Raw genomic sequence first — 15,114 nt, 5'->3', positions numbered from 1 at the left:
GGTCATGTGGGACGCAAGGTGATTTGTGGATCAGGGATTCTGTGCGGTTCCGACTGAAATGTCGTTCTCAGACACGCTCATTATTAACCTCCTTCCCTCCCTCCCTACAGGCGATGAACTCCGTGTTCAAGACCATCCTTGACCTGACCTATCCCATCACCTCAATGTTCACCGGCGCCGCCTTCAACACCAGCATCTCCAAAGTGTTCCAGGACAAGCAGGCTGAGGTGAGAGGTCACACTGTCTGTCAGTGCTACTAGAGATGTCTGTCTGTGAAGGAAACTGGGCCACGTTCAGTAGGCAAACCTTGTGAACAGTTGAAGATAGAAATGTCTTGAATAGAGCTGACGTTGATACCTACTCCACATTTTGAAGAGGCATATTTGTTCTACATGATATATATCCTTCTGAACGTTCCTTATTCCAATTCACATGGAATGTGTGGTCTATGTAACCATCAGGACCTGTGGTTGCCCTACTTCAACGTGACTACTGACATCACGGCGTCGGCCATGCGGGTGCACCAAGACGGTGAGTGACAGGCAGCTAACCGCTGGCCCCTCCCTATCTCTGCTCTATCGCCGTTTAGAAATGGACGACTAGATTTCGAAGTTGTGTTGACCGCACTACAGAAGTAATTGTCCTAGTTCTGCGGGATTTTGAGTAGAAATTGGATAGCTGTTAGGATAACTCTCAAGCAGTCAGACAAACGCACGTTAGATTTGTATTTTATTTAGATATATACTCCATATGTAACACTATTTAACTCAATCCACTCACGCTGGTACGGTCCAATATGACCGAGAACTAACGTGGGATTGACATGATCATGCATTCCTAATGTCATTCGGTGTTTGATGATAACAGCTAGATCATTTAGATTAGAACACCCTGGTTTAACTGAATCAGAGTAAAGGTTATGGGACTAAAATCCCAGCCCTTAATTGTACATTTACATTATTTTTTGTTGTTGTCATTTAGCAGACTCTTATCCAGAGCGACTTACAGTTAGTGCATTCATCTTAAGATACCTAGGTGTTGTTATAATTTGCCGTTTTAGATAAATTGGTTAGATTCTGCATGTGTTTCAGCTGTATAATACTAATAGGGAGGTCATACAGCTGGTATGCTAGAGCAAAATCCTCTTTTCCCTGCTTGTTTAATATGTTCCTCGGTTGACTGACTGACACTTAATATATGGATTGTTTATGTATGTGATGACTGAGTGAGAAATGCACAACCTCTAACTGTAGCTAGAATAGTCCTAGAGGCTGGGGGTACGACCCCTGCTGACCTCTTGGGGTCAAAGGCCACACCTTTTGGCTTGTGGAAGGAAACCTACCCCCCCCCCCCCCAAATCCAGTCTTAGTACATGTTGCATGCATTCGTTATCACCGGTAATGTCCACTAGTTTGTAAGAGCAAAGGCATTTAAAGAAGGTAATCTATATTATTTCATGTTATGTATGTACTGATTTTAGGCCACATAGGCAAATGAGTCCTCCTTGATCCTGGATTTGGGGTGTCATAAGGTTGTGGGGTCCTTCAGTTATATCTTCAATGCCTGTCTGCACTTGGCATGTTTACTAACGGCGAGAGCAAAGCTTTACGACACTCTCTCTCTTTAGCGACCACCTTCCTAGTGTGATGTCACTTCCTGTTGACGCAGCCTAGTACACTCACCCTACTCATCTCTATTGCTCTCTTTCTCAGGTTATTCCTCCTACCTTTCTCACATCTGTTTTATGTTTAAAACGTGTCTTTAAAACAACAACAAACCATGCCACAGTGACTTCCCTAATGTTCATTTTCTTATATGGGGACACTTTCACCATCTACTGTATAGGCTTACTATTAGCCTGGTCCCAGATCTGTTTTGCCATCTCCTATGGTCATTGTTGGGTAGATGGCACAAACAGATCTGGGGCCAGGCTAGTGTACTATAGACGTAGTGTGCTAGTCGCTGATCCTTCCACCCCTGTCCGCGTCAACAAGTAGGATCCAGAACACTCTTCATTTGCTTTACCCCTCCGCACCCTAACGCCTCTCCCTCCATCCCTCCCTCGCTTCCCGTAGTTTCTCCCAATGTGCTTTTCTTTCATACAGCTCTAAATTTCCATTACTGGAGGCTTACACACAGAAATAGAGTGAAGTTGCCCCTAGACGCTGATCTTGGGTCAGTTATGTATTTCCCCCAATAATGGTTAAGTTTAGTATTGGGGGAGGGGAAGCTGATCCTAGATCTGTACCTAGAGAACTTCACCCGTAGCCTACACCACACATGGCCAGAGCGCAATGTCTGAAGCTCAGAGTAAGTGGGCAGATTTTTTAACACCAACCTCAGGTTTTCCAACATAGGAAGTTACACCGTTGGCGCATTCGTAACGCAAGGACTTTATGTGTTCGTGGTGGCACTATTTGGTTTATGCAACACCCCATGTTTCCATAAGCCAACCAATGAATGTTAGTCTCTTTGACGTTGTGTAAATGTAGCATCATTTAGTCTGTGTTATTTTTTTATGTTACGTTAATTGCAAGACCTGTAGCTTCATTTCAAGATGGCGGCTTTTAGAGTATGGTCATAGCCATCAAGTTTATAGATCCTGCGTTGTGTGTGTGTGTGTGCTAGCTAACGCTCCCTGGCTTGTAGATGGATCTTCCTTTTGTTCTTTTTCTAACTCTTACTTCTCTCTCTCTCTCTCTCTCTCTCTCTCTCTCTCTTGGTCCCTTTCTCCGTAGTAATTTTCTTGTTTGTTGTCGGCTGCTCTCTATCTAACCAAGCTAATAATAGCTCTTACGCTCTAAACAAAACACCAAACAGGATGACTGTGGCTGTTGATAAGTGCCTGTTGATAGCCTGGGAAAGAGTAGAAAGACACTGAGTGTACAAAACATTAGGAACACCTTTTGTCTTTAGAACAGCCTCAATTTGTCGAGTCATGGACTCTACAGGGTGTTGAAAGCGTTCCGCAGGGACGTTGGCCCATGTTGACTCCATTGCTTCCCTTAGTTGTGTCAAGTTGGCTGAATGTCCTTTGAGTGGTGGACAATTCTTGATACACACGGGAAACTGTTGCGCATGAAACCCAGCACCGTTGCAGTTCTTGACACAAACCGGTGCGCCTGGCACCTACTACCATACCCCGTTCAAAGGCACTTACATACACAATCCATGTCTCAACTATCTCAAGGCTTAAAAATCCTTCTCTAACTTGTCTCGTCCCCTTCATCTTCACTGATTTTGAAGTGGATTTAACAAGTGACATCAATAAGGGATCATAGCTTTCACCTGGATTCACCTGGTCAGTCTATGTCATAGAAAGAGCAGGTGTTCTTAATGTCTTGTACACTCAGTGTATGTAGGTCTCCATTTTCCAATGAGGTTTCTGAACTAATACATGGTACCGGTGTTCATGGTTACTTTTGAGTGGTTTAGGAGAGTAAATGGCTGACACCATTTTAACTATTAGTTTGAAATTCAGTGTAATATTAATGCTGTGACAATATTTAGTTATTTTCTTTCTGTATTTAAAAAAATGTAATTGTCATCTACAGTCCTGTCTGTGCTATCTGTTTTACTTCTAGAACTGGCCTCTTTTTGGTTATTTACTTCTAGAACTGGCCTCTTTTTGGTTATTTACTTCTAGAACTGGCCTCTTTTTGGTTATTTACTTCTAGAACTGGACTCTCTGGTTATTTACTTCTAGAACTGGCCTCTTTTTGGTTATTTACTTCTAGAACTGGCCTCTTTTTGGTTATTTACTTCTAGAACTGGACTCTCTGGTTATTTACTTCTAGAACTGGCCTCTTTTTGGTTATTTACTTCTAGAACTGGACTCTCTGGTTATTTACTTCTAGAACTGGACTCTCTGGTTATTTACTTCTAGAACTGGCCTCTTTTTGGTTATTTACTTCTAGAACTGGCCTCTTTTTGGTTATTTACTTCTAGAACTGGCCTCTTTTTGGTTATTTACTTCTAGAACTGGCCTCTTTTTGGTTATTTACTTCTAGAACTGGCCTCTTTTTGGTTATTTACTTCTAGAACTGGCCTCTTTTTGGTTATTTACTTCTAGAACTGGCCTCTCTGGTTATTTACTTCTAGAACTGGCCTCTTTTTGGTTATTTACTTCTAGAACTGGCCTCTCTGGTTATTTACTTCTAGAACTGGCCTCTTTTTGGTTATTTACTTCTAGAACTGGCCTCTTTTTGGTTATTTACTTCTAGAACTGGCCTCTCTGGTTATTTACTTCTAGAAACAATGCGTTATGTTACCTGACCATGTTCACTGAGGGTTTTATATTGTATACGTCAGATACAATATCAGGTTGTTTTACGTTTTTAGATTGAATACGTCTAGAGCTCTGGACATGTTTTGCCCCTTTGTCTCCTGCTCTTTTCTGTCCTTCACTCTCTATATATCTGGCCATCTCTAGCTCTGTCTTGCTCCTAGGTTTTACAAAATTATGGACACTTTCCAAAGTTCTCAAGTTTTTTGAAATCCCGGTTGGAGGATTCCCAGAATCAACTGGAATTTCCCCAACAAATACGGGAACTTTGGGAACGTTTCTGACAATTTGTAACTCTACTCTCTCCTCTCTCCTTTGTCTCACTCCTTATCTCTCTTTCTCTGTCTCTCTCTCTCTCTCTGTCTGTGTGTGACGTGGGGCTATCTGTCCATGTTTGATGTCCCTTCTCCATCTTCCATTCTGACAGGCTCGCTGTGGCGCTATGTTAGAGCGAGTGCCTCCTACACCCCCTATTTACCTCCGCTCTGCGACCCCAAGGATGGCCACCTGCTTGTGGATGGTTGCTATGTTAACAATGTCCCAGGTCAGAGTTCAAACCCGACCCGTCAACCCCAAAAGGAGTTGTAGAAGTTGCTCCTGGCCACTGATACAGGGTCATATTATTTTCACCCACCTGATGGTTAATGTTAGGATTGGGGTTATGTCATCTGATCCCAGATCTGGGGTTAGGGGCAACTTCTACCTTAAGCTCCTTGAAACAACCGACAATCAACCACTCCCTCCCCCTCACGTTCCGTCTCACCTTAACCCCACCTGACCAGTCGGACATTGGGAACCCATGGTTTGGAAGGAAAGTTAGGCTAATAATACAGTGTATATTTCGGTATGTGAGTGGAGGGGATGCAATGTTTCGCTCCCCTACACCCAGAACCACCCATTCTTAACACCAATACTTCTCTATTCAATTTGGCTTCAATAGTTCACACTCATACACACGTCAGTTACGAATTGGCTTTGTCCCGCCCCCCCAGTGTCAGTAAGCCCCTCCCCGTTCCTCCGGATTGGCAGTGAGGCTTTGCTCATGCAGGTACATATCCATGGGTCAGACAGAGAGGTGCATGATGGTCCTGCTTTTGGTGCCCCGCCCCCTCCCTGTTTTTGGTTCTCCATGCTGCTCCACTTCATCTCCCAAGTTCTCCTGCACTTGGCTGGTATACTACACACCAAGTGTACACTCACTCGCCTGCTTTTTCCTGAGCATGGCACACAGGCTTTTCACTAAGGCCTTTCCATGCAGCTTGCTGCTTGTCGTTTCCCACTTCCTAAAGCTTGGTTCTCAGTCACTCGTTTGTCAGTGTAGGTCCATAGGTTTTTGCGTATCGACCTAGCTATAGGAACACAACATGTAGCGTTCTCTTCAGGGTTTGAAGCTGATCCTATGGTGTCGGGAAATAAAGCTTTTGTGTTGAGGTCAGAGAAGATCACCATATAGGCTATTTCATGTTTGTTTTTTTAATTGTGGTCTGTAGTTGTTTTTTCTGTGTCCATTTGTCTGTCCGTTCGTCCATCGCTTGATCCCATGTTGTCATACCAAGCAGTGCTTATGAATGGCTTCTGTCAACCATTTGCACCCCCCCCCCCCCCCCCCAGCAGCTACACCTCCCCCTGCCCATGTATGTGCATGTGTCTGTGTACTGTACACATCTATATATTTACTCTTACATATATATTGATGACTGTGTTGCTGATGCTACCCGTTTCCCTTTAGCTTTTTCTAGCGAGATGCCAAAAGTGTTCTGGATCCTACCAATGCCCATAGACGAACATACAGTTCCATCACTCTTGTCAGTGGAAGGATTGATTGAAGCCTCAAATTAAATGTGGGCTGAAAATGGTGACTATGCGTTTTGATAGTACTTCTAAGTCCAGAACTAGTTCAGTTCAATGATTCCACACTGAAATTCTTCAGTCTCGTATGTCACCTTCAAACTCCACACACAGCGGCATCCTTCTGGTGCTCCTTCTCCTTCCAATCCATGCAGTGCCCAGCCTCCCCCTGCCCTCTGGTGGTCCGGAGTGGTATTACAGGACTACAGCTCTGGGCAAGGATGGCTGGTTGCCCCTAACATGTTCACTAGTGTCTGAGAGATCTCCAACTGCTGTGACCAGACTACCAACCTCCAGTGCTTCTTGTCTAGTTGGAGAGTCAGGGAACTGAAGGCTAGGTTTTAAAAAGGTTCCTCATACCTATATTTTTGGTGATTTTTGTTTTCTTCCCCTTTTTGTACGTTTTCACCAACTGCTGTAAAACACACTACTTTTTATAAATGGTTCAAAAAGCAAAAGCTTCACTTTGGCTCAATAACCTTTCACAAGGGTTAACTCACAAGGAGCATAAGGTTGTGGTTGGGGACAGAGTCTGGAGATCGAACCAACCCTTGATACTCTGTGGCTGTACCCTTACCCCTGTACCCTGTGCCTAGACCTGACACACACACAGGTCTCTGTGCATGGTAAGGTGTTTCAGGGGATGCAGAAGCAATTTAAGAGGTTGGGCAGCACCACATTCACATCCCGTGGCTAACCCTTTGGCGGTTAATTGGGATTGCATCCCTTTGGTTTGGGGCTGTATTCTGCTGCCAAAACACATGACTAACCTGAGAAGTTACGCCAACATTACTGAGATGTTATCCCCTCCCTCCCTCCCCCTGGGTGTGGCTCACAGGGTCACTGTGGCGCTATGTGAGGGCGAGCATGACCCTCTCAGGGTACCTGCCGCCCCTCTGCGACCCCAAAGATGGCAACTTGCTTATGGACGGGGGCTACATCAACAACCTGCCAGGCAAGTAGATGAGGAGGAGAACAGGAAAGAGGGCGGAGGGAAGGGGTAGTAGGACATTTTCAGAGTTATTTTAGTTGGGGGGGGGGGGGGGGGGGGGGTGTTGAGAGATCATCCATGGGTAGGGGCTGTCATTGACGATAGTGGAGATGACAGTTTGACAGAATTCAGTTGCTTTTTCTACCATCTGAGCAGTGGGAATGAGCGTTCAAATCATTTCCATTGTCAAAATGTTCAAATTTAATTTGCCAACAATCTTTTCAAAATATAGCCATAGAGGCAATTGACTGAGAGGGAAAACAAATATGTAAATGAACCCCGTAGTGTATTTGAAATTGGTCTGTAACATGCTTTCAGCTCGGGATCAATCTTTCCGATCAGATGGGAGAAAATACAACACAGAGCGTCCAGTGTGTTAGTGATGGTGGACACTGGCGGTACAAAGTATCCCATTGTCCAGTATCCACAAGCTTTTTAAATCAGCACTAAATCAACAGAGTTTCAGAATTCTATGTGTCTGTCAGTCAGGCTTCCTGGTGTCTTACTGGCTGAGAACATCTAAAGGGGCGGGGCATACCGTATTCCTCAAATTATTGGGGTGTTGATAGAGTTGTGATTTAGGAAACATAAAAACAATATATAGTTAGCTTTCTCAATTCCATAAAACAAAACAATAGCCCATGCTTCTAAATCAGTGACTTATAGACACCAGTCGGCTCTGACAGTACATTCCCTTCCAGTTTGAAGACGAAACGCAGTATCATGCCCCTCAACAAACTGGTATTCAATAGGATGTTCTACCAAATGGAGGTATTGATTGCCTGTTGCATTCCAACTGGAAAAAAAGACTTTTTTTTTTTAAATTCTGCATGCTACTCAAAATGTCTCTCTTCTACTATGCTACTGTTATCTCCTCTTGGAAGTCGGCATTGCAGCGAGCAGAAGAAAAATAATAAAACACAAAACCATGTTTCACAAACCTGATGAAGTTGAACATCATCCTTCTCTATTTAGGTTCATTTAGATGTGGCATCTCCTTGTGGTTTGTGCCACATGGTTGGGTGGCTTAGAAGTCTACGATACGTGTGATTATTTGATGATTTGGGTGGACACATTCACAGAGTTGGACCCAGTGTCTATCAGGCTAAAGCAATGACTAGTCTCTCACTCTAATAGGCAGAAGAGGCGCAATGCCATAGTAACCATCTAGTGTTTTATAATGGATTTAGATAGCTAGTACCCATAGAATTAACGCTAATGATATAAGTTTAAACTTTTCAAAATTTAGGCTTGGTTCATTTTTTAAACATTTTTGTCATTTAGCAGATGCTGTTTTCCAGAGCAACTTAGAGTAGAAATTAGGGTTAAGTGCCTTGCTCAAGGACACATTGACAGATTTTTCTCTGGCTCGGGGATTCGAACCGGCGACCTTTGGGTTACTAGACCAACACTCTAAACCGCTAGGCTGCCTGCCAGTTCCTTGAACACATTGGGTCAACACTGTGGAGTGGACTGGTGAGACCTGCACCCTTCACAGGGTACTTGGTCTCAAACCCTCTCTGGGACTCGCACCATAAACACACACACCAAGGCTGCATTATCAACCATGCAGGAGCGAACAAAAGGTGGAGATAAGAATTCACCCAAACATTGGGACCATAAAAACAAAAATTCAGGTGTAGTAGGGCGATATGAGTAGATGCACTGTATAAAACTGGAAATTAAATGAAGTTTGATGTGATTATCTAGTTGGTGATAATCCAGCCAATTGGGATGTCTGTTTCTGGTGGAGTGAGTTTGAATATGGTAATAAAGTATATGAAGGACAACGTTCCTATTATGGAGATAACCACAATAACCCCAGACTGGGTTTTCCTTATCGTCCCTGCTGCCGGCTCGTGTACGTGTGTGTGTCACAACGTGACGTCCCACAGCGGACATCGCGAGGAACATGGGCGCCAAGACTGTCATCGCCATCGACGTAGGTAGCCAGGACGAGACGGACCTCTGTAACTACGGCGACAGTCTGTCGGGCTGGTGGTTGCTGTGGAAACGGATCAACCCCTGGGCAGAGAAAGTGAAGGTATGATGATCAACGCATATGACCCCACACACCGACACGCGCACACACATTCTCACACCTTATCGTCTATACCCACCCAGGTTCCAGACATGGCAGAGATCCAGTCCAGGCTGGCTTATGTGTCGTGTGTACGTCAGCTGGAAGTGGTTAAGAAGAGTGCCTACTGTGAGTACATCAGACCACCCATCGACCGCTTCAAGACAATGGACTTCGGCAAGTTTGATGAGATCTACGTGAGTTCCACAATTCCTTCTCAACTCCTCTCTCTCTCTGTCTCGTCTCCTTATGCAGGCTCTGGGATATGTTCAAAGTGTATTTACATTCATGATCACTTTTTTTTGTTATGTAATTGTTAGAGAAAATAAAATGTTAGATAACAGCTGACATTAAGTTTGGTAAAATACTGTTCTCCTGTTCATAGCTAACAAATCGCACGGTAAAAGACCATCTTCGTAGCTTGGTCTCCACCAGACTCTATTGCTACGGTAGCTCGTTACTGTACCACATGGTATGTAACCCCAGGCTAACCTGTCCTCTCTGTCTGTCAGGATGTGGGCTACCAGCACGGCAAGCTGCTCTTCACCGGCTGGGCCCGTGGTGACATCATCGACAACATGCTCAAGGACCACCGCTCGGCAGACTACAACGACAGCAAGACCAAGACGGACGTGAGTCACTCACACACACACACACGTCACAAACCTTACATTCAGCATCTCACAGCTGCTCCACTTTACATTAACACACAGTTTCATTTCTATAACGTTATTATAACCGTCTTCACATTATGACATTCTCCTAACGTTATTATAACATTCCCATGACATTCTCTTGTTTTAAGCTGTGTTTATTACATTTTACACACGAATTCTAACATTCTCGTTAACATAATGACATTATCTTGTTTGTATTCCAGTCCTGTACGTGTCCAGGGTCAGACTTCACTGACCTGGCTGAGATAGTGTCCAGGATTGAGCCGGTCCAGACCTACGTCGATCCCGACGCTGATGCTGCTGAGGGTAAGAGGCTATTATAAAGTGGAAAATGTGCCGAAGTCTGGTCGAGCAGTAACCCTACTGCCAACGTCGATAAGGGTTTGAGCGTTTCCCCTTCCTCTCCGTTTCCCTCTTTACCGTGTCCTGACTCTTCCAAGTGTCCTGCAATAAAATAATAGTCAGCGCTCCAGAGCCAGTGTCCATGAAGCCTGTCAGAGTAGGATTGCTCATCTAGAATCAGGTTTGCCTTTCAGATCATAATGAAAAATATGTATATGGAAAGATCCTAGATCAGCACTCCTACTCTGAGACAATTTGTGAATACGGGCCCTGGTCACCTTTAAAAAATATTGAATGTATCTTTACTTAAATTGTAGCTCCTTTACGATAGAATATACATGGAGAGAGACACTATATATACAAAAGTATGTGGACACCTCGTCAAATTAGTGGATTTGGCTATTTCACCCAGACTCGTTGCTGACAGGTGGATAAAATCTCCAGACAAACATTGGCAGTAGAATGTCCTTACTAAAGAGCTCAGTGACTTTCAACGTGGCACCGTCATAGGATGCCACCTTTCCAACAAGTCAGTTCGTCAAATGTCTGCCCTGCTAGAGCTGCCCCGGTCAACTGGAAGTGCTGTTATTGTGAAGTGGAAACATTTAAGCGCAACAACGGCTCAGCCGCGAGGTGGTAGGCCACACAAACTCACAGAATGGTACCGCCGAAAGGCTGAAGCGCGTAAAAATCGTCTGTCCTCAGTTGCAACACTCATGACAAGTTCCAAACTGCCTCCGGAAGCAACGTCAGCACAAGAATTGTTCGTCGGGAGTTTCATGAAATGGGTTTCCATGGCCGAGCAGCCGCACACAAGCCTAAGATCACCATGCGCAATGCCAAACGTCGGCTGGAGTGGTGTAAAGCAGTGGAAAGGCGTTCTCTGGAGTGATGAATCACTCTTCATCATCTGGCAGTCTGACGGACGAATCTGGGTTAGGCAGATGCCAGGAGAACGCTACCTGCCCCAATGCATAGTGTCAACTGTAAAGTTAGGTTGAGGAGGAATAATGGTCTGGGGCTGTTTTAGCCCCCTGCTTTAGTTCCAGAGAAGGCAAATCTTAACGCTACAGCATACAATGACATTCTAGACGATTCTGCGCTTCCATCTTTGGGGCAACAGTTTGGGGAAGACCCTTTCCTGTTTCTGCATGACAAAGCCCCCGTGCACAAAGTGAGGTCTATACAGAAATGATTTGTCGAGATCGGTGTGGAAGAACTTGACTGGCCTGCACAGAGCCCTGACCTCAAACCCCATCGAACACCTTTGGGATGAATTGGAATGCCGACTGCAAGCCAGGCCTAATCGCCCAACATCACTGCCCGACCTCACTAATGTTCTTGTGGCTGAATGGAAGCAAATCCCCACAGCAGTGTTCCAACATCTAGTGGAAAGCCTACACAGAAGAGTGGAGGCTGTTGTAGCAGCAAAGAGGGGAGGGGGCACAACTCCATATTAATGCCCATGATTTTTGAATGAGATGTTTGACGAGCAGGTGTCCACATACTTTTGGTCATGTAGTGCATCACATGGCAATCTTGAGTCTTGTTGCTTGTGCTACCGTATGGCTGGTCTCTTTCATAGTGCATAACTGTGTCTGTGTCCCCCACAGCGGGGGACGAGTCAGACTGCCTGACGGAGTATGAGGAGGACGGGATGGACACGGTGAGAGAAGAGGAGGAGGAGGAGGGGGAGGAAGAGGAGGAGGAGGAGGAAGAGGGGGAACAGGAACTCGATGACCTCTCCCCCGGAGAGTGGGGCCAGAACGGAGTCTTCCAGGCGGTACGTATAACAGACTCTCACTCACACACTCACACCCTACTGTTAGTAGTGACTGTCTGTGTGTTGTTCCTCTAGGATGAGGAGAAGTCAGTCCGCCAGCGGAGGAAAACAGAAGGTGACTCGAACAGCTACTCCGAGCTCTCCGACTGCTGACAGGAGGAGAGGGAAAAATGATAAAGAGACAGACTTTGGGTCCAAGAACTATGAGGAAGGGAGGAAAGGAGAGAGAAGAGTCAGGCTCTGGGTCCAAAAACTAAGAGGAGGTGGAAGATGAGTGTTGGATGTCGGGCAATTTCTGCAGCTACTGTAGCTTAAATACTTATTTTTCCCAACCCTAATCTACCATGCTTGATTCTAATAATTAGCTGGTTTATCAAATAAATCAGGATAGTTACATTGAGGGTTGAAAACCTACAGGAGAGCTCTCCAGGAACAGTGTTGGAGAGCCCCGCTCTAACCCCTGACCCTTAACCCGTAACTTGGACCACTGGTGCCCAGTGGGACTTGGACCATGAATGGGCCCTCTCCAATCTGAAGATGGACTCAACTGGGACCCCATCACTCTGTTTCCCTCCTGCCAAAGCTGAAATACTTTTATTGGGGTGACTAAAGGGTGTCCCTCATACCACAGGGAACACATTAGTACTTGGTTGAAGTTAAACACCTAGTCTCTTTAAGCTTTCAGCTCCAATGCTTTGGCCCAATTCAGACTGTCTGTCTGCATGTCCTGTCTGTCCATAATCAGGAGAGATTATCATTGATGGTATACTGTTCTCTGTTAAGACACAGATGGGTATTACGTGGATGGAAGTTGGAGAGAGGTGTGTGTGTGTGTCATTACGATTTATTTGCTAGTAGTAGTATTGATGTTGAATGGAGAGAGGGAGACGTAAAAGACTGCTAAAGAATTTAAAGAGGTGCAAAACCGCTGCTGCGCGCAAACGGTAGAAAGACGGATGTATACTGAACAAAAATATAAACACAACATGCAACAATTTCAAAAGTGTTACGGAGTTAGTTCATATGGAAATCTGTCAATTCATTAGGCCCTAATCTATGGATTTCACATGACTGGGCAGGGGAGCAGCCATGGGTGGGCCTGGGAGGGCATAGGTCCACCCACTGGGGGTCCAGGACCAGCCAATGAGAATAAGTTCTTCCCCACACAAGGGCTTTATACAAACAGAAATACTCCTCAGTTTCACCAGCTGTCAGGGTGTCTGGTCTCAGACAGTCCCGCAGGTGAAGAAGCCGGATGTTCAGGTCCTTGACTGGCGTGGTCTGCGGTTGTGAGGCCGGTTGGACGTACTGCCAAATTCTCAAAAACAACATTGGAGGTGGCTTATGGTACAGAAATGAACATTTAAATTCTCTGGCAACAGCTCTGGTGGACATTCTTGCAGTCAGCATGCCAATTGCACACTCCCTCAAAACATGAGACATCTGTGGCATTGTGTTTTGTAATAAAACCGCACATTTTAGTGGCCTTTCTTTTTGTCCCCAGCACAAGGTGCACCTGTGTAGTGATCCTGCTTTTTAATCAGCTTCTTGATATGCCACACCTATCAGGTGGATGGATTATCTTGGCAAAGGAGAAATGCTCACTAAAGGAGATTTTAAACCAATTTTTGCACAAATTTGAGAAGCTTTTTGTGCGTATTAAGAATGTCTGGGATATTTTATTTCAGCTCATGAAACATGGGACCAACACTTTACATGTTGCATTTTATATTTTTGTTCAGTGTACATTATTGGATGTTGAAGTAGGAAGATGAAAATGTGTAGAGGAGAGGTGTGTGTCAATGGTTTCCACCATGCTTGCTACTACTTTATTCTGCTTGTTCCAAGCAGAGGATAACAATGCCTTTTTAACCAGAATTTAACCATTTAAAAACGATGGAGGGGAGATTTTGCCAATGGATCTTTTAGTATAGAAACCCCCCTCCTCTCCCTACTTGCCTAATGCTTGCATGGGGTCCTGTGTACTCCCTAACCAACAAGTGTCAAACTCATTCCACGAAGGGCCAAGTGTCTGTGGGTTTTCGCTCCTTCCTTTTACTTGATGAATTAAGGTCACTAATTTAGTAAAGAACTCCCTTCACCTGGTTGTCTAGGTCTTAATTGAAAGGAAAAACCAAAAGCCTGCAGACACTAGGCCCTCCATGGAATGAGTTTGACACCCCTGCCCTCAAATGGTCACAGAATAATTGAGTCTAATCTTAGTAATATATATACACACACACGATACATACTTTACACCTGTTAATACTCAGAAATATGTATATAATAAATCATTTCTATGTCAATGTTTTTCTGCTGCAAACTTGGACTCTTTACGCCTGAGATGTCCTTCCTAAATCCATTCAAATGTGCACTGAATGTTGTTTTTTTTGCCAATTTAGTTTTATTTATTTTTGTTTTACCACTGGGTTTTTTTTGTTTTAAATAGCTTTTTTTTTTTTTTTACACTGAACAAAAAGGGGAAAAAATCCTAATGGAGAATTCTAATTACAGACATGAATAATGAACTGTACTGTCCGTTACTTATTAGCTTGGGTTTCGCTATTTTGCACTGATGAATATAAAGAATAATTCTTTGGTTGGAAAGGAGATTTGTTTTATTTGCATCTTCCTTAAGATGCCCTATGGAGACAGGATGGTATGGGATGTCATTTCAATTTAAAGAAATGTTAAAATGCATACTGAATAATAAATCCAAATTATAATGCAAACATTTTGTTTTTATTTTAGAACAGGTAGAGAGAGGATTTCTCCTGTAACTTTACTTTTACTGTACCTGTAGTTTCTGAAGTCGTCCACAGGAGGGAGGCCTGTTCATTCAATGTGATGAGAACCCCAACACTACTCTACTGAATCATCATAGTTTGCCAGCACCACGCCTCCCTTTCTCTACACAGCAGAGGTGGATGTGCAGAAACACGTCCAGAAGCGGCTTCCAAATCATCCATGCACCCTCTCGCTCCACCCCAGCCTCAGCTCCACATCCCTGGGTGTAGCGTCTGCAGTTCCCCCTCAGTGACATTACTCATCCACATTACATGCCTGGACATGACCATTCCCTCTAACAGTCTTTGGATGCTTGTCAAA

At 44.4% G+C, this 15,114-nt stretch overlaps 1 protein-coding gene across 5 annotated transcripts in view; it reads left to right on the top strand.

The window, feature by feature from the left end:
- Nucleotides 1-14,738, top strand: part of LOC106586907 (patatin-like phospholipase domain-containing protein 6) — a 44,756-nt gene extending 30,018 nt beyond the window's left edge. For 3 of the 5 annotated variants that reach the window (XM_014174684.3, XM_045706971.2, XM_045706967.2), the window contains 10 exons: nucleotides 111-227; nucleotides 462-531; nucleotides 4,713-4,829; nucleotides 6,972-7,088; nucleotides 9,020-9,168; nucleotides 9,249-9,401; nucleotides 9,717-9,836; nucleotides 10,085-10,187; nucleotides 11,837-12,006; nucleotides 12,082-14,738. In XM_014174684.3, coding sequence (XP_014030159.2) covers nucleotides 111-227; nucleotides 462-531; nucleotides 4,713-4,829; nucleotides 6,972-7,088; nucleotides 9,020-9,168; nucleotides 9,249-9,401; nucleotides 9,717-9,836; nucleotides 10,085-10,187; nucleotides 11,837-12,006; nucleotides 12,082-12,159 — 1,194 coding nt within the window. In that variant the 3' untranslated portion in view covers nucleotides 12,160-14,738. The remainder of the gene's footprint in view (nucleotides 1-110; nucleotides 228-461; nucleotides 532-4,712; nucleotides 4,830-6,971; nucleotides 7,089-9,019; nucleotides 9,169-9,248; nucleotides 9,402-9,716; nucleotides 9,837-10,084; nucleotides 10,188-11,836; nucleotides 12,007-12,081) is intronic. The other 2 variants (XM_082965602.1, XM_082965609.1) reach the window with 2 other exon arrangements.
- The last annotated feature ends 376 nt before the right edge of the window (nucleotides 14,739-15,114 follow it).

Source organism: Salmo salar, chromosome 02 (genome assembly GCF_965601325.2).
Source record: "Salmo salar chromosome 02, fSalSal1, whole genome shotgun sequence".
NCBI classification, from domain to species: domain Eukaryota; kingdom Metazoa; phylum Chordata; class Actinopteri; order Salmoniformes; family Salmonidae; genus Salmo; species Salmo salar.
The sequence above is the reverse complement of the archived record's forward strand: the minus strand, read 5'-3'. Positions and strand labels throughout refer to the sequence as shown.